Here is a 27,140-nt window from a genome sequence, read left to right as displayed (position 1 = left end):
TGAAAATTCATTAGTAGAGTTTTTTTTCCAAATATCTATTTAGGTTGTATTTTCACTATACTTGGTTATACCGTACAGTAGCTATAAAAAAAAAAGCACTCATCCTATGATGATGATGACTATATTTTTACTGCTGTTGCATTTTCTGTGATTAAATTGGTCCTTGTATGTCTGATGGTGATGATAATTCTGACTAAGTAGAGTTATAGGGATGATAGTGATGATGACATCTTTATCATTGTAAGGATGGGGATAGGGAGGCTGGGACTAGATCAATAGTGAAAAATATGCAGTAGCTACAAGGAATGTACTTTTAATGGAACATCCTAAGAAGTGAATAAACAGTGTGAACTATGGACATAATTTTATTCACATTTCATCTGCACAAACTTACAATATAGATATTCTTTAAACATTTACCAGTAGTTTTCTTCTGAAAATTCATTAGTAGAGTTTTTTTTCCAAATATCTATTTAGGTTGTATTTTCACTATACTTGGTTATACCGTACAGTAGCTATAAAAAAAAAAGCACTCATCCTGTTGCAATTTTTCATATTTTAATTTACTACATCATGGAATAAATTGGATTTGCTCTGGAATTCTTACTGCCGAACAAGACAGAATACACTGTAATGTCAATATTAAAAAATGTTAAGCTTGTTTTTAATAATTACAATGTGGGGTAGTGATGGTGATAATGTATTATTATTGCAATGTTCTCCTTATTTATTATCCCCAGGCATTTTGATGTTCCAACTAGAATGATCAGATATCTTAGCTGGAAATGTACTGCAGCATCTGTTTGCTTACAATGCACAGTTTAAATGAACAAAACATTTTAAATAAACTAAATATTCTAATTCAGCTTGTGAATGAGAAGCCTGCATTGTGGTGAATATTTTTTCATGCCACAAATTTCTGCTTCCACTGTGTAGGCAACAAATACACTTTACTATTTTCAATTGTGCCAATTATGCCACAGAAGAATGATGAAATAATATTACTTATAATATTTGAGGTTTCCTTTCTTCTGCATCTCATGTATAGCATTTAACTGGTACAATACATTAAAATGTCCTTTTTGATTTTCTTATGGTCAGTTCCCTTCCCCTCAAATTGTTAGGTTGCCTGCTCTTTTTAATGGTACACAATGCTGGGACTTTCTAACACTTGTGTTTCCAACAATTGTTTTTTTTCATGCAGAGCAGTGAAAATACAGTTTAAACTCTTGAAAACAAATGCATTCTTTATACAGATTTGATGAGTTTTTCATGCAGATTTCATACAGATTAGAATACTTTCATGTGGATTTCAAGTATATTAATGATTTTTTTTATGGAGATTTGATGAGTTTTTAATATGAATTAAATGCATGTGTCCAATGCTTCGATCCTTATAAAAGAAATCCTTAGTGTATCTGCACCAAAATCCTGCATGCTGTGCATGACTACGCAAGTGGTAATAGTACAACTAACTTTCATTTGTTTTCTTTTTGTGCATGGTTCTCATGTAGGTAAACTTCATGTGGGGAATTCAATTGGCCGCGTTACTGCCGAAAGTAACGTAATCTGCGCACTATTACCATCACTACGGCAATGTTTAACGCTGATTTCTGCTCGCGGCTCCCGTATTAACTGTAGTTGAGCACAGGCTGCATTACTTTCGGCAGTAACGAGGCAAATTGAATTGCACTCCCTGAATACCAAATGGAAACCTCCTATGTGTCTATATACTGTACTTTACTTTGTAACTTTTAGAGTGCTTTGTGCCTTTAAAATTGGGTAACAGCTGAGTATGTGAACAAAGCCAAAAAAAAACAAAGGGCAGGGGAGGGAATTATCTCCTGAATTACAGGGTTCCCAGGCATCAACCTAATTCTACTAGCTAAGGGGTTTGACATTAAGGGCCTGATTCATTAAGAAAAGTAAAGAAAAAAATTAGTAACTTTGAACCTTGGCAAAACCATGTTACAATGTAAGGGGTGAAAATTAGTTTATTATTTTGCACATAAGGAAAATACTGGCTGTTTTTTCATGTAGCACACAAATAATTGATAGCTTTATTTTTACCCCGACATTTAAAGTTGATCTAGGATATGCCCTACCCCAATTATAATTCTGTCCCCACATTTTATATTTACCTCCCCCTCCAGTGCAACATGGTTTTGCCAAGGCGCAAAGTTATTTATTTATTTTTTTGCTTTACTTTCCTTAATGAATAAGACTCTAAATATTTTATTTTGGTAGTCTTCTTGAATTTACCACACTGTTTTGGGTGCACATGTATTAAAGGTGTTGTTTTATATTCTTTAACGCACAGTGGCGGGTTTACATGTTTTGTACATTTCAAGAATTTGCAGTTTTAAAGGGGTTATACACTTCTTCAAACAAATAACCGTTCTATACATACTGTAACTGTCTTAGTGCTGACAGACTAAGGGGGCTATATCTTGTTGCAGCACTTATCATGGCAATAAGTATACTTCTTTATTATTTATTTTATGATATTTATTATTATTTGATTATGTGCAATTTAAAACATATATTATTTTACTAATTCTACTTCTAGTTAAAATGATTATTTGATTATTTTATTGCCATGGCAGCTGAGCGATACTCAGATACCAAAAATTATCCATAGCGATAAGGGTTACTTGTCGCTCTGGAGCCTGCCCTTTGCTTTACTGAGCATGCGCTTATGATTAGTATATGGTTTTTTTTTTAAATAGCTTTTATATTTAAAAATATATACGGTAGATATAATGTATCAGTTTTATATTATAGCTACTGCCACCTGGTATCCCCGTACATGAAGAGAAAAGGCTGATCTTAAGGTCTATTTATGACCCTTCGTTTTTTTTTTTTAGTTGAAGCTTTTCAATCCTTATCTCCTTGATAAGGATTGAAAAGTAACGGCAATGTATTAAAAAAAATCTCAGGGACAGCAGTGCCAATAACCTGCTGTCCCTGAGAAGTGATCACCAGGGTATAGCAGTCTTATCTCCTTCTTGGAAGCTGGGGTGATCTTCTCTTATGTTTATTTTGTTTACTGCCCATGCGCTGACTGTAATGACTGTAAACCAGGCATTTCATCTCCTACTGTCTGTATTTCTTGTGAGACGGACAGCATTACTGAAGCATCAGTAAAGTAATGAATGAATCTCTACAATATTTATGTTTAATAAAATGTACATTAAACTAGATGGGTATATTTCATGGTTAAAAAAAAAATAAAGGTCTGGAAAAATAACATAAAGTTAACTAAAAGAATGCTTTACTTCATACATGCCAACTCTCCGAAATTCGGGTCAGTCTGGCATTTCTCCCGCATCCCAATCTCACCAAGAATCGCGCCATTTTGGAGGGCGGGACGAGGCCAATCGCGTCATTTTGGCCCCGCCCCCCGCGACGTGAATTAATTACGTGAATTACGTTTTCGCGGGGAGCGGGGCCAAAATGACGCGATTGGCCTCGTCCCGCCCCCTCTCCCGGAAACAAGTTTCCGGGAGTTGGTAAGCTTTACTTACTTACAATATCTGTACTTGTAGTTAATAGCAGAGGTAATAATCCGTCTCTCGGCAGCAGTGACCAGAGCAGTGAACTCTGGTGAACTCTGGCATGTGACTGGGAGGGATCACATCCCTCCACCCCTCCACACAGACGCCGTCCAGCTCTGCTGAGCTGACAGGTAAGAAAACTTTCACTTATGAAAATGTACGCCAGCTTCAGATGGCGCCAGCTTCAGATGGCGTACATTTTCATGTAGAAATTGAGAAACATTTCAATTGTCAGATGTTGATACATAGCGATACTGAGCGCTCCTCATACATTGCTTAAGGGAGCGCTCAGATAAACGGTAATAGGTGCAAAGCAGCAGATATCTCCGATATCTGCTGCAATGCAAGCTTAATACATAATGATTTTACCGGTAAAGCCCCGAAAACAACGTTTTCGGGGCTTTACAAGGGGGGAAAACTTTAATAAATAGACCCCTCTGTCACTGACAGCAGAGCCTTATGGCATTTTATTGAGCTCTGCTGTAGAACTATGACCTGCCTGCAATGCACTCGTCTTCCCTGAGTAAATAATCAGAATTATGTGAGATGCAGGTTATATGCTTCTTTTTTGCAAGAGGTTGTGGACATCTCCTTTCAGTTCCTAAAAAGTCAATAGAATCTTAGAAATAGAAATGCATAAGCAGAAGTACATGGAAATTATTATTCAGACAATGCAAAAGATAAAAGAGTAGAAATAGTCATTTACATTAATGAAAAAATAATGCAACATTTTAGGCTGTGCTTAACTTTGAGCATACTTAGTACAATAAAGATGAAAATACTGGAGTCCATGGCTATATGAGGCAGAACAACATTCTCCATTTCATTTTATGATATGCTGACTGAGTGGATCTTTTCTTTAGGATATGGCTGCTGGACAGCAAAATCACACTGTTCTAAAGCATCAGTCTGAACCTGTCCTAACTAAGATATAGGGGGGAGATGTTATATCCGCTAATTGAAAGCTAATTGAAAGATCATTATTAAGTCTGCATTTGTATAAAATAATTGCTTGCTATACCAGGGGATATTATGATGGTCTATCAATACTGACTTCTACAGCAATTATCTGCTTTTGCCCTTTTGTTTACATACTTACGGTCATTCTCCCAACATAATAAATGTGTCAAATAGACAGTCATTCTGTTAGTTGTTTTTGATACATGTACTAAATGCTTGTTTTTTACATCTATATATGTAGTATTGTGTTTCCAGTATTTTATGTGCTTTTAATTATTTTGTGTAATTGTAGTTCATTGCATATGGAAAGCACATTTCATATAATTTGATACACATATACAGTGCTAGTAGAGTTGTTCATTGCAGTACATGTATGTGCTAAGTGTTCCTGAGAAGTTCCTGCTTAATGACAGAGGGGTAGGGCATACGCCTTTTAAATCTTTAAATACATAATGAAATGCCTGACAGCATTTATGTTAGGTCAGTAAAGCAATTAAAACACAAACACAATTTCTGCAGCCTCCTCTGCCTAGATGACATTTAAATGTTTAAAATAAACATCTAAAGTTCAAAGATAAAATAATAAATTTAGTTTCTCTTCAGTAATAACTTTATGTAACCAAACAACTACATTTGTGAATGCAAATGCAACAGCAGCTCCCCCTTGTGGTGCAGTATAACCTGTGTTTATGATAGAGGCATTGAATATAGTAGATTTTTATGATCCTTTATTTATATGGAACTGACATATAATGGAATACTTTACAGATGTTTATACATTCACAACGCTCCCTGCCCCAGTGGACCTTACAATCTAATATCTGTACCACAGGCAAATAGGCCTTATAGACAATTTGATTGTAAGTCAATTAATTTACCTATATGCTATTGGACCATGGGAGGAAAGCAGAGAACCTGGAGGAGATCCATGCTAACACAGAAGGAACATACAAACTCCACACAGACAGTGACTCATTCTGATTCAAAAACCAAAGCCCTAGTTTTGCAAGTCAGCAATGCAAACCATTGTGCCATCTCAATGTCACACTTACCTGATGACTGTAGGGTACAATTCCGTGGTGTAAAGAAAAACACAACTGAATGAAGCAGCCAAACAACCCTTCCCAAATACCGCCAGGCTGGTCCTCAATAACTGAAGGTCTAAAAGGACAACAAATATTAGATTTTACCCTATAGAGAGATGTATCTAGAGATAGCAAAATCTTAATGGTTCTCTCACCATTTGGTACAAAGATGTTTGCCAAGATAGCCAATCCCCCAAGGAAGAGGGAGAAGAACTGTGTGACTCTCCGACCAATGTAGATCATGCATGTAGTGGAAATGAGCTTGGCTGGGAAATCAACAGCTCCAAATATAACCTGAATAAGATAGATGCTGACTCCAAAATTTTGCAGATCCATCGCCAAACCATAGTAGGCAAAACTAGTGGAGAACCTGGGAAAAGAGTGAAAGTTGGGAGCAAAGTCATATTATTTTATTTAAAAGAAATTGGATCCAATGCTGTGTGGCCATGTCTTGTAAGGAAATCTGTTTTACACTGCTTGCATAAAGTAATGTATGCACTTACATAATTCATTAAACCAGGCCCAGGGTCTCTGTACTAAAACCTTACCATGTCACTGAGGCTTGCCAGCTCTAAAAAACAGTTAACATCTTTTATATGGGAAACTACTGGGAGTTTCTTTCCAGCAGGTTAAAAATACAGGCGTGCAACCGCATATGCCAAACTCTTTTTTCCATTCTCGTTAAGTGAGGACGAAGCTGAAATGCGGAAGTTTATTATTTTTTAAAAACTCACTATTATTATCATGTCTACATCTGATTTCTTTACTGTCTGAGTACTGGTCTGTATACTCTCACCAGGGGCTCTGCCTTTTTCTTTGTGGTTCATAACTTCTACAACAATGTATTTCGAGACTAGGGGGTATATTTACTACAAGTTAACCCGTGCATGATACTCATGCATTCTAGTCAAATCAAGCTACTTAAGGTCTTTAAAAGGTTCTTGTCATGCATTTGGGCCTAGCCCAGGCCTCCTCAGGGGAAAGCGTTACTTCCCGACTCAAGCGTGTGTTCATGAGGTAAAATTACCTCATGAAAATGAGTTTGACCCCTCAACTCGTAAATTTAGCCTTTACTACCCCTCCCATGGGGGGAAGGGGGGATGATGGAAGTTAACTGACTTGACTATTCTAATTTTTTTGTCAAATAATGTCAGTATACCAAATTTCAGGTCAATTGGATGAGCCCTTTCTGAGAAAATAGTTTTTTCCACACACACACACACTAACGCACGCCTCTGCACATGTGTGTTCATGAGGTAAAATTACCTCACGAAAATGAGTTTGAGCCCTACCAAATTTCAGCCCTTTTTGAATTTTTTTTTCCCACACACACTAAGAATTTAGTAGGTCAGTGTATAACTCTGCCCAGCAGGTGGCGCTGCAGCTCGGTTTTATTTTTTCCACACACAGACGCCACTAGACATTTATATATTAGATGCGGCAGTTCTGTAGATCCGCCGATTCGTGGAGCTTTGAAGGCATTTTATTAAAGACAAAGCCTTCAAAGTGTGGAGAATTGGCGGTTCCATATAAATATACCCCTAGGGGTGAGGATTGCTTTCTTACCAGACAAAGCTAATGGCACAGGAAATTCTCCGCATGATACTAGTTCGAACCAAATCAAAAACTGTATAGGAAGTTTTCGCACAAGCCATCTCCTTCATCATGTCAGCTTTTAGTGTCTATAGGGAGAATAAATTAGAACATTAGAAGACATGTATAAAAGGCTTAAAACTATATTTATAATAAAAACATTAATATTCTTCTAGCACTTGCCACTATTCTAAAAAACATATTTCATACAAAGCAGAAAAAATCCACTCGAAAAGCAGTGTTCGAAAGGGGCTTTAAACCCTTAAATTTACTTTCATTTAATGGTTGGTAAATGACTTCCTGCATTTTTGTTGAAAGCAAGGATTTATCTTTCTTGCTTCCTATTGTGTTTTCACCAAATATGTTACATAATTTATACAGGGTCGTGTATTTTTATTTACCTTGGTTATGACACGAAAGTCTTATTTGGATATAATTGTATCCAATTTGAAAAGTTGAGTTGTGTCATGTCCAATAGCACTGGAAACAAACAACTTTATTTTATTTACAAACCAATAAAAGGTTTTCTAAACATGAAAAACCCTTAAATGCAGTGATGGCAAACCCAATATACTTCAAGGGCCACATGTTCGGCCCTCCAACCTCCAAACATTAACCTTCATTTCATTACTTAATTTCAAGAGTAAAAAAACTATTTCAGCAGCCCCATATCACTAATCTAATAATGCCCACCTGCTCCAAGCTTCCACCACATGCCACTCAGACCTGAGACCTGAGCTTCAAAATAGCATCACATGCCCTCAGACTCCCACCAAATGCCTTCACGTTCCACATTTACTCTGAAAGTCCCCTAAAATGCCACTCAGATCTACCCACATGTTCCTCATGCCACTCAGACCTCCCCACATTCTTCCCAACATCTCACTCAGACTTCCCCACAGACCTCTCATATGCCACTCAGACATACCCACATGCCCATCAGACTTCTTCACATGCTCCACAAGCCCAGCACATGCCATTAAGACTTCTTCATATGTTATTTACATACCCCGCAGAATTTCCCACAAGCCCCTTACATGCCACTCATGGTTGTGATGTTCGGGTGTCCACATACTTTTGGCCATCTAGTGTTTGTTAACCTAGGAGAACTCTGTGGGGTGCTACACATTTAACTGCCAGTTAAGCAACCATTATTATTAACCATTATTTATATTGCACCAATATACAATACAATGCTTTCCAGAAAAGATTTATAATTCACATCAGTCATTGCCCCAGTGCAGTTTACAGTGTTAATTTTCTACAACACAAACACACATTAACATTAACCGATTAGTATGTTTTTGAACTGTGAGAGGAAAATGGAGCACCTGGAGGAACAAACACCAATCAGTTATATGTAACTTTTAACACTTTAGGTCTAGATGAATATTCCAAATCTGTAGTAAAACAAACACACACTCTTAACAGAATTAAGATTATTTGACAAGATTTATCTTATTCATGAGATCTTCAACATACTTTCTGAGTAGTGACATGGTCCATTCATCCGTAATCATATTCCCAGTTAGACAGTGGCAGCTGTTGTTGATTTGCAGACATCTGTGTCACTGGCACAGTGTCACGATCTGCCCATGTCTGCAGTACAGCATCTCTCCTGTGGATGCTGCTTTGCCTACACCAGATCCTGCCTTCAAATTGTTAAATTCTCATCATTGGATCTGGATCATGATCACCAGTGTCTGGCCTTTATAAGACTGCCTTTTCCAACAAAATGATACAATTCATCAATTGTTACTGTTGCTGGTCTCTCTTAAAAACTCATGTGACCTGGTTCTGATTTGTCTCCTGGTATCTGCATCCTTTCCTCTGACCCTGACTGCGGCTTCATTTGGCTTCGCTCCTGATTATTCCCAGGTACTGTTGTGGATCTTTCGGCTTCTGATCCTGGCTCATATAAACCTGGTAATCCTGGTATCCTGTACTACCACTTCTCCAATCGTGCCTGGTATCCAGTATCTCCTATTTCCTGGTAATCCTGGGATCCTGTTCCTGCTGTTTCTATGGTTTAGTGCTAGCTGTTTTACCATTGACTGCATTTAGATTATACCTGTGTGACCTGTGTGCAAAATAAAGACACTGCTTAATTTACACTATTCTCCATGGTCTTCATACTGGAAATTGTGACACCCTGTTTGCATCTTCAAAACAATTATCTTTGTAATAAGCATTGCTGATAATTAAAAAAAATTTTTTATAGTATTGTTCAGAATCTTATCACATGATTTACAGCATTCCAGTCACATTGAGATGCAGCTGCATTCCTACTGCAACAATGCCTTGCTTTCTTATTGTAGACATATGCATAGTTTGTCAACAACCTTTCAATATTGATGGGTAACGGGCAACAATTTCTCCCCTCCTTCTTCCTTCTAATATTCATGTTCCATAGGAGTTTTCATTGTATTCCTGAATAGGTTAATATTTCCCAAATTTACTTTTTCTGATTGAGTAGAAAATGTTGATCTTCATCTCTCTCCATTGTTATTATGAGAAAATAAGTAGCGCTTTACAACATTTTGCCACAGATGTTGAACGATGTCCCCCTTCTGCTCATTGTATATTGGCATATCATCCACATATATCACAACATGCTAACTATAGAGACAGGGATTTGCTTTGCTCCTGGTGAATCCTCAATGCAAGATGACTTGGTTAACCATCCCATTCCATGCTCTGGCTGTTTGTTCAAGGCCAGGAATCCCCTTCTGAAGCATCCACAATAAGGGGTAAATTTACCAAAGTGTGGTTTTACAAAACCACACATTTCTTGGTTATTTTATGTGCTGTTTGAAAAGCATGAGATTTACTAAAGGCCAAACTGCACATAAAATGGGATGTTTTTAAACCACACGGTTTGAAACCATCATCCCAATATTTTCAAATGGCAAGTTTTAGGTGAGATAGTACATAATTCATGCTATTTAAGCTATCTTGCCTTTCAGAATGATGATGTAAAAATGTAAATAAATTGAAACAAAAACCCCTCTCCCTTCCATTTTATAAAATACCAGTACTGCTCAGCATTGAGCCATCAATTCAGGGGGCAGCCCGAAAAAATACTGGGCCCTCATACCTTGAGTTGATGGGCCCAATGTTGAATAGCACTGGGCCCATCCTGATAGACCTGGCCATAATATAATAATGTCAGACTGGGGGCACTACTATGTGGCATAATGTGAAATGTTGGCACTACTATGTGGCATAATATGAATTGAGGGCACTACAATGTGGCATAAAATTAATGTTTATTTGTTGGTCTACTTTTGAGTAAGGGAAAGAAGGTATGCATAGTGTTAAGAGCTGGTGAAGTCAAAGTGGCAGCTTTGATGGGTGGCAGTTGAGAAAGGGCGAGGTGCAAGGAAAGTAGGTGGAAGGAGGGGGCAGGAAGAGGGGTTAAAGTTGTCGTAAGTAGTGAATGAAATTATTAAGAGGAGAATGGGAGATGTAGAATGTGGTAAACTAGAAGGGTAAAGGGGTTTGTGGAATGCTGGAGTAAGTAGAAACAAAGACCTAGGAGATAGCAGAGAGGGGCAGAGGGATTGGGGTTGGAGTTGCAGAGCGAGGGAGGAAGGAGGAGGAACAGAGACAAAAAAGAACAGGTAATTATGTAATAGTATATGTTTGGAAGAAACGATTAGAGTGAAATAGTGTAAGTAGAAAAATGACTTGGTAAAGATCAATGTGCTAACTCTATGTTGTTGTCCGTTACAGCTATGAGTGAGAATAAGGGATAAGTGGAATAGTACTTTGCATGCACAATGTACATCAGGCATGTGAATTTAAACAAATATATGAGTGAGAATATAGAACTTTCAGGTGGTGTGAGGATTATCAGTTATATATGTGTGGAAAAAGCAGGATAGTGATTAGACGGTAGAGATCAATTAATCCCACCTCTCTCCTTAAACCACCTGAAAGTTCTTTAGTGTCTCTCTCTTGTATCCATCTACAGTCACATACATGATCTACATTCTCCACATGTACATTATTATTTCACGTATCACTTATTTTCACTAACAACTGTAACTGGCAACAACATACTGTACACTTTGTTAGTCGAAGCAAAGTAAATTTTATGTTTACAATATTCCACCCTAATCACTACTTCCGCACATTTATCCCTACATAATTACCTGTGCTTCATTGTCTCTGTCCCTCTTCCTTCCCTCCCTCTACAACTTCAACCCCTATCCCTCTGCCCCTTTCTGGCACTACCAAGGCCTCCATTTCCGCTTCCTCCACCCTTCCACTCCCTTACCACATTCAACATCTCTCATTCCGACTGAAAAATCACCCTGTTCTCTCTCTACTTTTCACACCTGCTCTTCTTCCACCCGTCCACCTTCCCATTTTCCACCTCCTACTCACGAAAGCTGCCACCTTCCTTCACTCTAACATTTCCCTTCCTACTTTTTGTTTTTTATGCCGCTAGCAACTCCCCATCAATAATGGCACTGCATATCTCCAATACAGCACAGCTGAAGACTTTGATCTACTGGAAAAAAGAGATCACTGACAGTACTCAATAGCTATGTACAGATCAGTATCTCAAGTAAGACTGGTGTGAACTCACATGACCTTAACCATTTTCCCTACATGCAGTAATCATATATATATAAATATTAACACTGTGTGTGTTATGGGATAACCTTGTCTGTTGCAACTCCAACATGCTGAAAGTTGTAACATAAAATATTAATGTTATATTGGCTGTTAGAAGTATTTACTGCAGTATAACTAACCCACTGATTGGCCCATTTAGTCAAAAGTACCATGGAAGACTTTAGGGCAGCAGTTTATTGCCATGTTTACTGCCATGTTATGTTATATTAATTTACTGTTTTGTTGTAGTTCAAGGGGCATACAAGTATTTCTAACATACCTCCAAAGTAATGTTTTCAGCCGCTTCCATCTTTCCATTGTACTTGGCTACTCTCTTCATCTCACTGACAGCCTTGCTGGGTTTACCAGAGAGGACAAGCCAGCGTGCAGACTCAGAGAACCACCTGTGGAGCAAATCAGCCATAGTGATTATCATCATACATAATACTTCTAAAATATCCCAAACGTTGGATGCTGTTCCAGTCACATAATTGTCAGGATCAATAATCTTACACCAATTCTAGAAGTGCCATATCCCAAATAATATTACCCAATTAAGAAAAGCATTTCAAAGGGCCCACTATGTGCACATGTGAGCATTAGAGTTCAACTTCTCTGTTACCAACAGATATGTGGATATTTATTTCTCCACAAGTCCTACAAGTGTAAAGCACTTGTAGAATAGCATATCTTCATATTCCTCTGCTGGCTGTCGATAGCACAGATTTGTGGAGCAATGCGAAAGTAAGATTTCAATTAACGGAGCATTTTTAGGCCTGATCCTAGCTGTGTGGAAGGGCACACATCCATTTACACTTTGCAAAAGGTCTTGGCACCAGCTCTGAGATGGTGGAGTTTGGACTTGTCCTACACATTTAAGAGGATGCATCTTGCACCTTCTAGTTGCACTTTGGCATAGAAGCCCATGATTCATTTAAGACATAAAAGACACAATCAAGCAGTAATTTAGCAAAATATTGAAAAGTTTAATTTAATGAAAGTTTATTCTAAAGGGGTGGGACGCTGGACTATTCATGTAACGTTTACACTTTTGCACATTACGAATCTTAAGTCTTTTTTACCTCTATGCACAGATAAGTACACTTACAGTCTGTGGAGGTATCTCCCTCCAGAGAATAAGCATACACCTTGATGGGTGGACCATCTATGAGCATGGATACAAGACTAATGCGGTTTATGCTGCACATTAAAATGAGGTCCGTTGATGCTAATTTATGTGTGACTAACGGTTGCAGGATGGTCTAAGACAGGGACAAACTAGAAGAAGTAAAAAGGTCACTACCTACTATCAGTTTTGGACCACCCAATTAATACATTTTTTCTTTTGCATTTTTCTCCTAAAATACTGCACATTTAAGCCTCATTAATGCCATTGTATAAAAATACAAAATGCCTTGTCAGAAGTGCTAGATGGCCAGACCGGGCTTGATGGGGTTCCTGTGGAAATGTATTAGTGCCAGGGGCCCACAGTTTTGCAGCTTGACAACTGACCTTTTGTAAATGTTATTTATATTTCTATATATATATATATATATATATATTATTTTTTATCAAATATGGCTGCTTTGTAGCTTTAAGTTTTTCTCACTGCATTCCTCGCATCAAAGAAATTTTGACATTTATGATGTTATAAGAAATAGTAGCCTACCAGCATTTATTTGTGAACTATCTGTATTCAGTTATGTTAAGCACATATTTAACATTTAATATGATAGCATTTCCCATTAATTATTTTTTTTGACTGTGAGAAAACCATGCTTTGTTTGTAAGCATTTTATTTGATGTGTGAATATTTCTGAGCAGATTGTAGAAAGGGCGCAAATAGCAAATGTCCTTTCCTCTTCTAGTGGAGCATACAGAAAGGACTGAACACATTGCTAGGTGTAGCCACATAATATAAAAAATTATATATTGGTTCATCTTGAAGAACAGCACGGCTTAATGCTAATACTGATGTTCTTTGCATTGCCAACTCTGTGTTAAAACATTTATGTTTGAACACTTTACCATCAGCCAGGGCCAGACTGGCCATCTGGCACTTCTGGCAAATGCCAGAAGGGCCGATGGTCAGTAGGGCCGGTTCGATCAGTCAGTGCACTGACCGTGCACTGGACGATCAGTGCACTGACACTTCCTGGCCACATGTGCCACGTGCAGCATGTGATCAGTACAGGTCCTGGAAGGCAGCTGAAGAGCGGACAGGAGATAGAAACAGAAGAAGCTGAGAAGAAGGTAAGTAAACAAAACCGGGGGAGGGGGGGAGGGAGAACATAAAAGGTGCAAGACAATAACAGGGGGGAGGGGGGAGAACATGAAAGGTGCCAGACAATAACAGGGGGGGGAGAACATAAAAGGTGCCAGACAATAACAAGGGGGGAGAGGATAGGTGCCAGACAATAACAGGGGGGAGGGGGGAACATAAAAGGTGCCAGACAATAATGGGGGGGGGGAGAGGGAAGGTGCCTGACATTAACAGGGGGGGGGGAGAACATGAAAGGTGCCAGACAATAACAGGGAGGGAGAGGAAAGGTGCCAGACAATAACAGGGGGGGAAGAATATAAAAGGTGCCACACAATAACAGGGAGGGGGGGGGGAGAACATAAAAGGTGCCACACAATAACAGGGGAGGGGGGGAAGGAAAGGTGCCAGACAAAAAGGGGGGGGGGGGAAGAGGAAAGGTGCCACACAATAACAGGCAGGGGGGGGTGGAGAGAGAAGGTGCCACACAAAAAACGGGGGGGGGGGGGGGAAGGTGACACACAAAAAATGGGATAATATGATTTGGGCCACTATTGTGTGCCATAATTTCAACTGGGGGAACTATTGTGGCATAATATCAACTGGGGGCACTATTGTGGCATAATATCAACTGGGGCACTATTGTGGCATAATATGATTTTGGGGCACTACTGTGTGGTAAAATATGATTTTGGGGCACCACTGTGTGGTAAAATATTATTTTGGGGCACTACTGTGGGGTAAAATATGATTTTGGGGCACTACTGTGTGGTATAATATGATTTTGGGGCACTACTGTGTGGCATAATATCAATTGGGGGCATGTACTCAGGCATGCGGGAAGGAGGAGAATGTTAATATAATGTGGGAGGTAGGCTATTAATTTAATGGTGAAGTTTAGGTGGGGCTAATTATTTAATTAGTGCTATTTTATTTGTGGGGTGATGTGGGTTAATTTTATATTAGGGCCTAGCAATTTAAGATAGGGTGATTGGACCTTTAATTTAATGATGGGGTGGTTTGGGGGCTATTAATTGAAAGTGGAGCTGTTTGTGGAAAAAAATGTGAATATGAATTATTTAATGGCAGTGATGGTTGCGGGAAATAGGTATATTTATTAAACGTAAATGCTATTTCATTTATTGCTGGGGTTGTTTGGAGGGAGGGAAATAGGTTTATTTATCAGCAGCAGCTATTTATATTAAATGTGAATACTAGTATTTTAATGTTGGGGCTGGAGGGAGGCCTAATTATAAAACATGGGTTTTATTGATTAAACACCAGGGCTGGTTGGAGTTTTCTAAATTGCATGTACCCATTTTTTTTCCAAATAGGGCCTCCAGCATTCCAGTATCCAGACAAGCAGCAACTGAACTAAAGTCACCAGGAGCCAGAGGTGGTGAAACTAACAAGACAGGTAGGAGAGAGCAGGACAGTCTGCCACTGTCCTGAATCTGGTGGGGAAGTCCCGAATTTTGGTGACTGTCTCGTTTAGTGAGATTTAGGCCAACTACAAGGACAGTTGGGAGGTATGTCCCGCTTCACACTGTACTGCTTGTGAAGACAGAGCTGCGTGCAACTAACAGTATTGCACACAGTATTGCCTGTGTATTTGTCTAACATTTATCTAAAATGATAGCCATGTTACATAATAGGGGCTCACTGTCTTAAATACCCCAGGCCCCCCAAGCGTTAATCTAGCTCTGGTTAGCAGGAGGGAGCGGATAGCCGCTCCAAGTCTCTGGATAGGACACAGCCTGCAGAGCAAGCCGAGGAGCTCTAAGTCTCACATGATTTGGTAATCTTGTAAAACTAAGAGCTTCCCTGCTCACTCTACAGGAAGTTCCCACCCTGATGGATGTCAGCAGCACCAGAAGCATAGATAAGTACAGTGGGCTGGGGGTGTCATAATGTGCACAGGGGTGGCGTGATAAATGTAATGTTTTATTTTAGTGAATGTATCATTGCCCCATGTTGGCCACACCCACAACACAATGTGGTCACGCCTTTTTCGGTGCCGCTGCGCAGGCCCACCTCGGTTTCTTTCCTGCTGGAACTGAGGTGGGCCTGTGGACTATAAATGCCAGGGCTGATTTTTAGTCCCAGTCCGACCGTGCCATCAGCTATACTGGCAGATACAGGTGGCATAATAATAGAACGGAAAATGTTGTGTATATATGTATATATATATATATATATTGTAACAAAGGGAGGCATTTATCTGACAAGATGCAAAGAAAGCATACAAACAGAATAAAACATTGGCGCAGTAATGCACCTAGATTGAGATTAAACAAGGTAAAAACTCATGTGTAGTTAAAGTTTGGTTAATTTACATGATTTTGAAAGCTCCTTCCTTTCAGCAAACAGACAGGGTGTGTCTGTTAGTGCAAACAGAGCCATTGATGGGTGTTTCCTTTTAAAGAGAAGGTGGGTGTGTCACCTGCCCATCAAGCTAAGGCTGGGGGAGGAGTATCATGTATAAAAGCTTGATTGTGTTATTTGATCAGTGAGACCAACACTGGGGAAGCTGGCTGGTCTTGAGAGAGATTGTCTATGTCTAGCTAGCATTTAGGGTCTCCATAATTGCTGTGAAAGTCATATGGTGTCAAATACATTTTAACCATCCTAACAATAAAGCTGCATAAAAAGAAGAAGTTGTTCGCATGTGCTTCAGCAGTAGCGGGCTCTTGCCACAATATATATATATATATATATATATATATATATATATAGTTTGAAGGCATTCAATGTAAGTAAGAAATATATTAAAATAATGAAAGCAATACCAAACTTATGCATTAGACAATTATAGTCACTGATTAGATTAGTTAGAGCCGTAATTAGAATTGTTAGCGCCTGGGGCAAGAAGGAATGTGATGCTCCCCAAACCCACAATTGTAAAACAAAATGAATGCAAAATATTAATTCCCTGCACCCTCTTCATTGCGAACTGGGCAGCTGCCCCTCTCACACAGCCCTAGTTAACATAATATATATGTAGGAAAATCCACTTTCAAGTTTGACAATCTGATTTACACTTTTAGGGCCTGATTTAGAGTTAAATGTAAAATTTTGCAAACATGTGTGTCAATACACTTCTATTCTGCAGCTGTATTTTAACTTAAGATATGTGGAACTTTAAATCTAGCGTAGAGATACATCTTTAAATAATGTGGACATCATAATCATCAGCTCGGAAATTTTTCACCAGGCCTTTGGGATGCACTCCTTCTAAAATGTGTGTTTGAGTTAAAATTGAACGCATCTCTCAGGCACATGATTGTGTCTCCATGACCCTACTGTTATGAACTTACACATGAACACCACTGTCCCCCTTCCCTCTTCAAGTGCAAGTGGGCTTATATATAAAATATTCTTAACTTAAAATATGGATGTTTTCTGCATGCGCAGTGCAATAAATTCAAGCAAGTCATATTTTTACAAGGTGCAAGTAGACTTACACTCAACTCTAAATCAAGTCCTCAGTCCACTAAGTGAAAGACGGAAAATCTTGAGCTATAAGTAATTGGGCTATAGCTTTCTTGTAAATAAATAATAATTCTATAATGCTTATATAATTTATTATTGGCAAGTATATAATGTTACCAGCCTAGAATGCAGATTTAAAGTTTGGAATCAAGATGATTTAAGATGATTTATTTGTCTATTAGATATATGGTAAATATTTGACACAGTCACTGCACCAGCTATCTGTAAAGGATCAGATGTGCAAAATTGTCTAATAGATATATGGTATGCTTACCCTCTAACTATTAGTTTGTTTAAGAATTCTATTACTTTCTTTGTAGTGTGTGTGATTAGTGGGGCTTACCTCAAGTGATCACATGGCTCTGTGATCATATTTAACTAGCAGTCATAGGCTGTGTAAACCTGTTAGGCTGTTTTAGCAAGTAAGGATTTCTTCTAAGTGAGGATTTTTACAAGTGTATTAGCAAATATAGATAGCATAGTAAAAGTTACACAAGAGTTGAACAAAAGGAGAATTTTCTACATGGAAACACAGCTACATGAGGACAACATTCAACAATCATCTGTGAGCTCTGATTTCCTCCACCACTTGCATTGTGCACTGCCTGTATATGTGGGAACGGTTGCCGGGTTGGGGAGCCAGTCCAGCCCGTTAAACAGTGGCGTCGCCGCAAACCTATCCTGGCTCGGGAGAGCGTGGTGGAGCGGCGGCAAGCTGATGTCATCAGGCGCCGGCGTCTATTTAAGACGCCCGCGTCGGCACCCGGGTGTGCAGTCGACGACGGAGCTCGAGGAGACCAGATCTCGTGGAACCGTGGCGGATCAAGTGAGAAGACCGGCCGGTGGCAAAGACAGAGAGCCCTTGTCAGGGCTGAGAGCTACTCTGTCTATTGAAGACCCGACCGCGGAGAGAAGAGAGGATTTCCGGCGGCCGTCCCTGGAAGGCCAGAAGAGGACCTACGCAGAGGTAGCCGGAAGTGTCCCTGGAACAGGTAAGGCCCCTGTGGCACCACCTCTCCCGAGCCCGTGCCTGCATTCTTGTTCAAGCCACTAGCAGCCATCTTTTCCCCCAGCACAAGGCCTGAGCCGCAATTAGGGGCGGCTATTGTAGGTTATTAGCGGGTATTAGGCCTATAGTTCAAGTAGGGGGCTCATCCTAGAGATAGGTAGGGGGCACAGCCCCACAGTAGGGCACAGCCACATCAGTGCACCTTCCATTATGGCTAATGTTATATAATCCCTCTCCACTCCTGCCTTATGTCACTGTCTTGTCTAACTATTTTTTACTCACCTATCCCTTATCTCTACTGTTCTTACTACTCCTCATTCCCTTGATCCTTTTCCAACTTCCTATTCACTCTCCTACTACCTCTGCAATCTCTCACTTTACTCACCTGTCGTGTTCTCACCTTTTCCTCACCTCACTTGTAACCTCTCACTGTCCTTTCCTTCTGTCATATTCTCATATGTCATTTCCATGCAATTTTTTCTCTACTATTTCATGACTCAGCAAGGTCTCAATTACTACATTTCCTGTACCTTATTACTCTCCATTCAACACTTCCACCCACTCCCCGTAATGGCTCCCCACATCACTACTCCATACTACAGACCCAAGCCTATCCCCTCTTTTCCCTGTCGCTCTCCCCTCCACCACATATCATCCTGTCCCCACCAAACATCCAACCCCGCCACCCTTATTCTTTCCTCTTACTCATCTTCCCCTGTCTTGTGCATGCTGGAATGCAAGATCTGTCTGCAACAACCTCACTCCCTTTCATGACCTCTTCCTCTCCCATTCCTTTGGTCTCCTGGCCCTTACAGAAACTTGGATATCCACCCCTGATACTGCTTACCCTGCTGCACTCTCCCACAGGGGTCTCTGCTTCTTCCACACTCCTAGTCCTGGAGACCGCCAAGGAGGCGGTGTAGGTGTCCTACTGTCTCCTGGCTACACCTTCAGTGTTATTCCCCCTGAACCCACCCTCTCCTTCTCCTCCTTTGAAGTTCACACCATCTGCCTCTTCTCCCCTCTCCACCTTCATGTTGCGGTCATCTATTGTCCCCCTGGCCCTTCCCCTCAATTTCTTGATAACTTTGCCACCTGGCTATCCCATTTGCTCTCTTCTGATCTTCCCACTATTATCATTGGGGATTTTAACTTCCCTACCCACTCTTCTATTACTACTGCTGCCTCTAAATTCCTCACTCTCACTTCCTCCCATGGCCTCTCCCAATGGACAACTTCTGCCACCCACCGTGATGGTCACTCCCTGGTGTTTTCCCATCTCTGTGACATCTACTACTTCTCCAATTCTGTCTACCCCCCTCTCTGACCACAATCTCCTTTCCTTTACCTTCACTTTACCTCTTGCCCCACTTCTCCCACCCAAAGTCGCTTGCACACTGCTTCCCATCAACAGCATCGACCCCATCATTTTTGCATCCTCCCTCGAACCCCTCCTCACTCCCATTTCTTCCTAATCATGCCCAAATGCTGCTGGCTGTCACTCTTTACAACTCTTCACTCTCTGTTGACCTTGACATTGCAGCCCCAGCCCCCCCCCCCTTTCATCCCTGCTAATCCAAACCCCAACCGTGGCACTCCCCTCTTACTTGTCTCCTTCAAAAGTGCTCGCGCTCCTCTGATTAACAATGGAGAAAATATTGCTCGGTTGCTGACTTCACTTATTTTAAACTCATCCTTTCTTCCTACTATTCTGCCCTCTCTCTTGCCAAGCAACCCTAGTTCACATCCCTTATCTCCTCCCTGTCCAATAAACCCTGTCGCCTCTTTGCTACCATTAATTCTCTAGTGTGTCCCCCCCACCTCCTCCCCCCTCGTCCATCACCGCTCTTGACTTTGCCACCTACATCAAAAACAAAACTGACTCTATCCACAATGATATCTGTTCTCGTCATACTTGCCTCCCCCCACCTGTCCTCTCTATAACTCACTCTGCCAGCCTTGGCTCCTACCCTCCTGTAACTGTGAATGAGATCCTCTCTCTTCTCTCCTCCTCTTCTTCTACAACCTGTCCTCTCGATCCTGTCCCCTGCAAGTTCCTCTGCTCTCTCCCAATGCTTGTTGTCACCTTGCTCACCTCTTTAACCTCTCCACTGGTGTCTTCCCCTCTGCTTTCAAGCATGCTCTCATCTCTCCTATTCTCAAGAAACCTTCCCTTGACCCATCCTCTCACTCCAACTATCGCCATGTATCTCTGCTTTCCTTTGCTTCTAAAATTCTCAAACGACTAGTCTTTAATCGATTGACCCACTTTCTCTCTTACCAAACTCTTTTTGACCCTCTCCAGTCTGGCTTCCGTCCACTTCACTCAACTGAAACTGCCCTCACTAAAGTAACACATGGCTTACTCTCAGCTAAGTCCAAAGGTCACTTCTCCCTTCTCATACTCCTCAACCTCTCTCTCTGCTTCTGACACCATAGATCGTTCTCTACTCCTCACCACCCTTCACTCCCTAGGTATTTGCGAAACAGGTCTGTACTAGTTTGCCTCCTAACTCTCTGGCCGCTCTTTTAGCGTGTCTGCTTCTGACTCTCCCCATCCCCTCTTCCCCATTCTATTGGAGTCCCACAAGACTCTGTCCTTGGTCCTCTGCTCTTCTCTCTCCACATCACATCTCTTGGTGAACTCATTCAATTATTTGGCCTCCAATACCACCTCTATGACACGCAAATCTATCATTCCTCCCCTGACCTCTCACCCCCGTCCTAACACAGGTATCTATCTGTCTTTCTGCCGTAACTACCTGGAAGTCACAGCGCTGCCTGAAACTCAACATCTCCAAATCCGAGCTCATCATCTTTCCTCCTGCCAATGTTGCTAGCCCTCCCAATACTTCCCTCTTGGTTGAAAACATCACCCTTTCTCCTGTCACCCAAGCCCGCTGCCTTGGAGTCACCCTTGACTTACCCCTCATATCCAGTCCCTCACCAAATCCTGACACTTCTGCCTCCATAAAATTACGAAAATCTGTCTCCTTACTCTCTCAGAAAGCAACCATAATCCTGATCCATTCGCTCATAATTTCTCGTCTAGACTATTGCAACCTCCTTCTCACTGGCCTTCCACGCTTGCGCATTTCTGATCTTCAATCCATACAGAATGCTGCGGCTAGGCTCATCTTCCTCTCCCACCGCACCACTTCCACTTCTCCTCTGCATAAATCCCTTCATTGGCTCCATATTCATCTCAGAATTCAGTTCAAACTCCTTACCCTCACTTACAAAGTCCTTACCAACACTTCTCCCCCTTACATCTCTTACCTTGTCTCAAGGTACATACTACCCGGCCACTCTGCTACACCTCTGCCCTCCACCTCAATTCACCTCTCATTACCTCCTCCCATGCTCGCCTTCAGCACATCTGCTGTTACATCCCTTTAGAATGTAAGCCCTCATGGCCAGGGTCCTCTCTACCTGTCCCACGCCTGTCTATTGTCCCTCGTACATCCTGTCACCTCTTTTGCAGCACTTTGTGTGAGTCCCCATAGCATTACTCACACTCATCTGTGCTACTTACATGTATTACCTCATCTATTTGTTACTTGCTTCTGTATCCGGCGCTATGAAATCTGTGGCTCCTTATAAATAAATAATAATAATAATAATAATTTATACAGGCTATATGAATAGTATTCAAATAGCCCAATACCTATCAAATTTTGGCACCTCCAAGCTATAAAAGTATAGAGATAATGGGCACTTCATGACTGCAGGACTGAGAATTGCTTTATCTAATTAGGAGTAGTGTTTACTGCTATATGTGCTATACAAATCTGAGTTTTAAAGTGCCCATGTATGTTGCAATTTTAATGGGTAATGACCCCGTTTTAAAACTAAATGGCCAAAAACATCAGCATGTATCTGCCCAAAAAGACCACCAATCCTGATCAGGTGCGTACAGCATCTGACCTTTTATGTGGTGTCCAGTGGGCCAGTGCTTGTTTATGTACTATTAACCTGTGTGCCATCCTATTCCAATCATACTGACCCATTGATTCTGCAAGTGAAATAGCTATTTAGCCTATGTAGGAGACTAGACAGATCTCATCGAATGCGACTATTTATATGTGTGGCCAATGTAAATATTGATCCAGCAGCCTATGTGTGGCCATCTTAAGTGCATGAGCACAAATCAACTACAGAAAACAGTGAGAGTTTGCCTACCAATATCAATCAATTTTTAAATAGAAAGGAGACTCAACTGTAGATTTTTTTCACCCTTCTTGCAGACATTTACCAACAGAAAAACATTCAGGCCTTTTTCAGGATACAGATACTATGAAATAATTAAAATCTAACAACAATATCATCATTAAACCAGCAGACAAAGGAGGAGCTGTAGTGATTATTAACACATCATATTACATTCAGGAAGCACACAGACAGCTCTCGGATAAAAAATACTACACTCTGATTATGGAAGACCCCACCAAACAATACACAGAAGAACTTATAAAGATCATTAATGGTTTCAACCCTGGATCATCCTCTCTACTGGACCTTATACCAGACAATCCCAAAATGGGTACCTTCTACACGTTACCTAAAATACATAAAGAAGGCAATCTAGGGAGACCAATAATTTCTGGTATTGGGACCTTAACGGAAAATATTTCTGGCTGGATAGAGAATGTTCTAAAACCTTTGGTGAGACGAACACCCAGCTATATCCAGGATACCACAGACATTCTCTGAAAACTTTCAGTCCTGGGTCCACTACCAGAAGGCTCAATACTGGCAACTATGGATGTGAAGTCTCTATACTCTAACATCCCCCACGAGGATGGCATAGCCGCATGCCGACCCTACAGCTGATTAGGTTCGTACTCAATCATAATTACTTTTCTTTTGGGAAAGACATATACCTGCAGTGTATGGGAAGTGCCATGGGTAGTAAGATGTCATCTCAGTATGCTAATCTTTTCATGGCTAAACTAGAGAAGGAATTGTTATCAACTTGCACAATAAAACCTGTACCATACTTCCGTTATATTGATGATTTGCTACTAATCTGGACGGGCTCTGAAGATTAGCTGCTGACTTTCCATAAAAACTTCCACAAATTTCACCCAACCATTAGACTCACTCTTAACTACTTACGATCTCAGATACATTTCCTGGACATGACCCAATAAAAACAATACTATACAAACATCAGTCAATCATAAACCTACAGGCCGCCCAGCATATCTGAGATGGAACAGCTTTCAACCAGGACACATAAAGAAGTCCATCATTTACAGCCAAGCTCTGAGATACATTCAGATTTGTTCAAACAGTGAAGACAGCAAACAACACCTGCTATCACTGAGGAGTACATTCCTACAAGGATACCATCCAACAGTTATAGATGAGCAGATCCACAGAGCCACAAGGATCCCAAGGAGTAGCCTCCTGGATTACAAACAGAAGGAGGTTAACAGCAGGTGCACCTAGTGGTCACTTACAATCCCCACATGAACATATTGGGGAAAATTGCTGCTGACCTTCAACCCATATTTCAGAAAGACAATATACTGAAGGAAATATTCCCAGATTTACCTCTCCTTTCATATAAACAGCCTCCAAACTTCTGAAATCTCCTCGTTATAAGTGCCCTCTTATCACCACCAGAGACTGGCACCTTGCCTTGCAAAAAACAAAAAATGCAAAACCTCCACCCATGTCCTACCAACAAACACAGTCAACATACCCAACACACAACGGGACTATAAAATAACTAACACATTCTCATGAACATCCTCCAATGTGGTGTACATGAAACAGTGTACAAGGTGCCCTGAGTGAATATACATTGGAGAGACCAAGCAGAAACTGCAATCCAGGATCAATCTACACAGACAGACAATAAGGAAGTCTCTGGACACCCCCATGGGTAAACACTTCTCTGGACCAGGACACAATATGACAGATTTATAAGTCTTAATACTAAAAGGAATTTTTTTAAAAAATTACAGGGAGAAACATATTTGAATTCAAACTGATAAGAACATTCCAGTCATTAACTCAAGGACTCAATGTTACACCTGGATTTATGACCCACTACACGGACACATGGACACACCGGCTTCGTTTGCACTGAATGTCGGGCGTGACATCATCACGCCCGACATTCAGTGAGGAGCACCAGCAAGACAGAAGAGAAGAAAAGGAAGAAGCAGATAGAAAAGGTAAGTGATAGGGAAGCATGGCAGAGTGAAGGGGGAGCATGGCACAGAAGGAGGAGCATGGCACAGAAGGAGAGGCATGGTAGAGAGAAGGGGGAGCATGGCAGAGAGAAGGGGGAGCATGTACAGAGAAAGGAAAGTATGGCAGAGAGAAGGGGGAGCATGGCAGCGAGAAGTGGGAGCATGGCAGAGAGAAGGGGGAGCATGGCACAGAAGGAGGAGCATGGCACAGAAGGTGGAGCATGGTAGAGAGAAGGGGGAGCATGTACAGAGAAAGGGGAGCATGTACAGAGAAAGGGGAGCATGGCACAGAGAAGGGGGAGCATGGCAGCGAGAAGTGGGAGCATGGCAGAGAGAAGTGGGAGCATGGCAGAGAGAAGTGGGAACATGGCAGAGAAGATGGAGCATGGTAAAGAGAAGGGGGAGCATGGCAGAGAGAAGGGGGAGCATGTACAGAGAAGGGATAGCATGGCACAGAGAAGGGGATCATGGCAGCGAGAATGAGGAGCATGGCAGAGTGAAGGGGGAGCATGGCAGCGAGAAGGGGGAGCATGGCAGAGAAGAGGGAGCATGGCAGAGTGAAGAGGGGAGCATGGCACAGAGAAGGAGGAACATGGCACAGAAGGGGGAGCATGGCAGAGTGAAGGGGGAGCATGGCAGAGAGAAGGGAGGATCATGGCACAGAGAAGGAGGAGCATGGCAGAGAAGGGGGAGCATGGCAGAGAGAAGGGGGAGCATGTACAGAGAAGGGGGAGCATGGCACAGAGAAGGGGAACATGGCAGCGAGAAGGGGGAGCATGGCAGAGTGAAGGGGGAGCATGGCAGAGAGAAGTGGGAGCATGGCAGAGTGAAGAGGGGAACATGGCACAGAGAAGGAGGAGCATGGCAGAGAAGGGGGAGCATGGCAGAGTGAAGGGGGAGCATGGCAGAGTGAAGGGGGAGAATGGCAGAGAGAAGGAGGAGCATGGCAGAGAAGGGGGAGCAAGGCAAACTGAAGGGGGAGCACAGACAGCATGGCAGAGTGTGAAGGGGGCCAGGAGAAGGAGGGAACAAAAGGAGCAAGGCACAGGGTGATGAAGGGGTGCCCGAGAAGGGGGGGGAGCAAAAGAAGCATGACACAGTGTGATAAAGGGGGGCCAGGAGAAGGGGGGAGCAAAAGCAACATGGAGGGCGCAGTGTGATCATAAGGAGGCACAGCATGGTGATGAAGGAGCGCAGTAATGTGTGTGTGATGGCACAACGGGCTTGTGGCAATGTAATGTGTGTGTGGTAGTGGGTGGCTAAATAATGGGTGCTATTTTCTTTGTAGGGTAAAGATGGGGCAATTTAATTTTATAGTGGGGACTATTAATTTAAGATGGGGTGGTTTGGGTGCTATTAATTGAATGCGGGGCTGAGTTTGAGGAGCATGAGGTATATTTATTGAATGTGAATATGAATTATTTAATGGCAGTGACGGTTGCGGGAAATAGGTATATTTATTATACGTAAATGTGATTAATTTATTGCAGGCGCTGTATGGAGGGAGGGAAATAGGTTAATTAAATGGGAATACTATTACTTTTATGTTGGGGCTGGAGGAAGTTCTAAGTATTATTTGTGGGTCCAATTGATTTAACGTCGGGGCTGGTTGAAATTTTCTAAATGTACCCATTATTTTTTCCAAATAGTGCCTTCAACATTCCAGGATCCAGACAAGCTGCAACTAAAGAAACCAGCAGCCATAGGTGGTAAAAGTGACAAGAACAGGTAGGACAGTCTGTCAAATGTTCTGAGTCTAGTGCAGGCTTGGCTAACCTGTGACACTCCAGGTTTTGTAAAACTAAAAGTCCCAGCATACCCTTCAATAGGCTGCTATATATTGGCAAAGCAAGCTGAGGCTTGTAGTTTCACAACACCTGGAGTGCCACAGGTTAACCAAGCCTGATCAAGTGGGATAATCCCGATTTTTGGTGACTGTTCTGCCCAATCTAAGGTGCAGGTCAAGACTGTGTACTCTTTATACACATACTGCATTCTTTATATACTACACTATGGTGCTAGCTGTCCTTTGTGGCCTGACCACTCCCCCTCTAGTGTCTGGTCTCACCTCTGTGATGGCTGGCCACACCCCCTCTGGTGGGCCCCTAGTGTTGCAGTCCCCCGGTGGCCCCTTCATGCCCCAGTCCAACAGTGGACACACTTCACACCCCACAGCAGATTAACTCCAGGGGGTAAATGTATCAAGGTCCGATTTTGACAGCGTATTAAAATTGCGGAAAATCGCGGGTGTTAACCCACGTTTTTAGTGAAAAAAAACTGAAATGTATCAAGCTGCGATTTTGACACTGATCTTCAAAATCGCTGGTCATCTCTGGTGATTTGCTGTAAATA

At 41.5% G+C, this 27,140-nt stretch overlaps 1 protein-coding gene across 1 annotated transcript in view; it reads right to left on the bottom strand.

The window, feature by feature from the left end:
- Positions 1 to 27,140, bottom strand: part of LOC142103634 (solute carrier family 22 member 6-A-like) — a 53,483-nt gene that overhangs the window by 6,761 nt on the left and 19,582 nt on the right. The window contains exons 5-8 of the mRNA XM_075187737.1: positions 12,102 to 12,225; positions 7,169 to 7,284; positions 5,758 to 5,972; positions 5,570 to 5,678 (exon numbers count right to left, since the gene is read on the bottom strand). Of these exons, the coding sequence (XP_075043838.1) occupies positions 5,570 to 5,678; positions 5,758 to 5,972; positions 7,169 to 7,284; positions 12,102 to 12,225 (564 nt within the window). The remainder of the gene's footprint in view (positions 1 to 5,569; positions 5,679 to 5,757; positions 5,973 to 7,168; positions 7,285 to 12,101; positions 12,226 to 27,140) is intronic.

Source organism: Mixophyes fleayi, chromosome 10 (assembly GCF_038048845.1).
Source record: "Mixophyes fleayi isolate aMixFle1 chromosome 10, aMixFle1.hap1, whole genome shotgun sequence".
Classification (NCBI taxonomy): domain Eukaryota; kingdom Metazoa; phylum Chordata; class Amphibia; order Anura; family Limnodynastidae; genus Mixophyes; species Mixophyes fleayi.
Note: the sequence above shows the minus strand (reverse complement) of the source record. Positions and strands in the feature narration are given on the sequence as shown.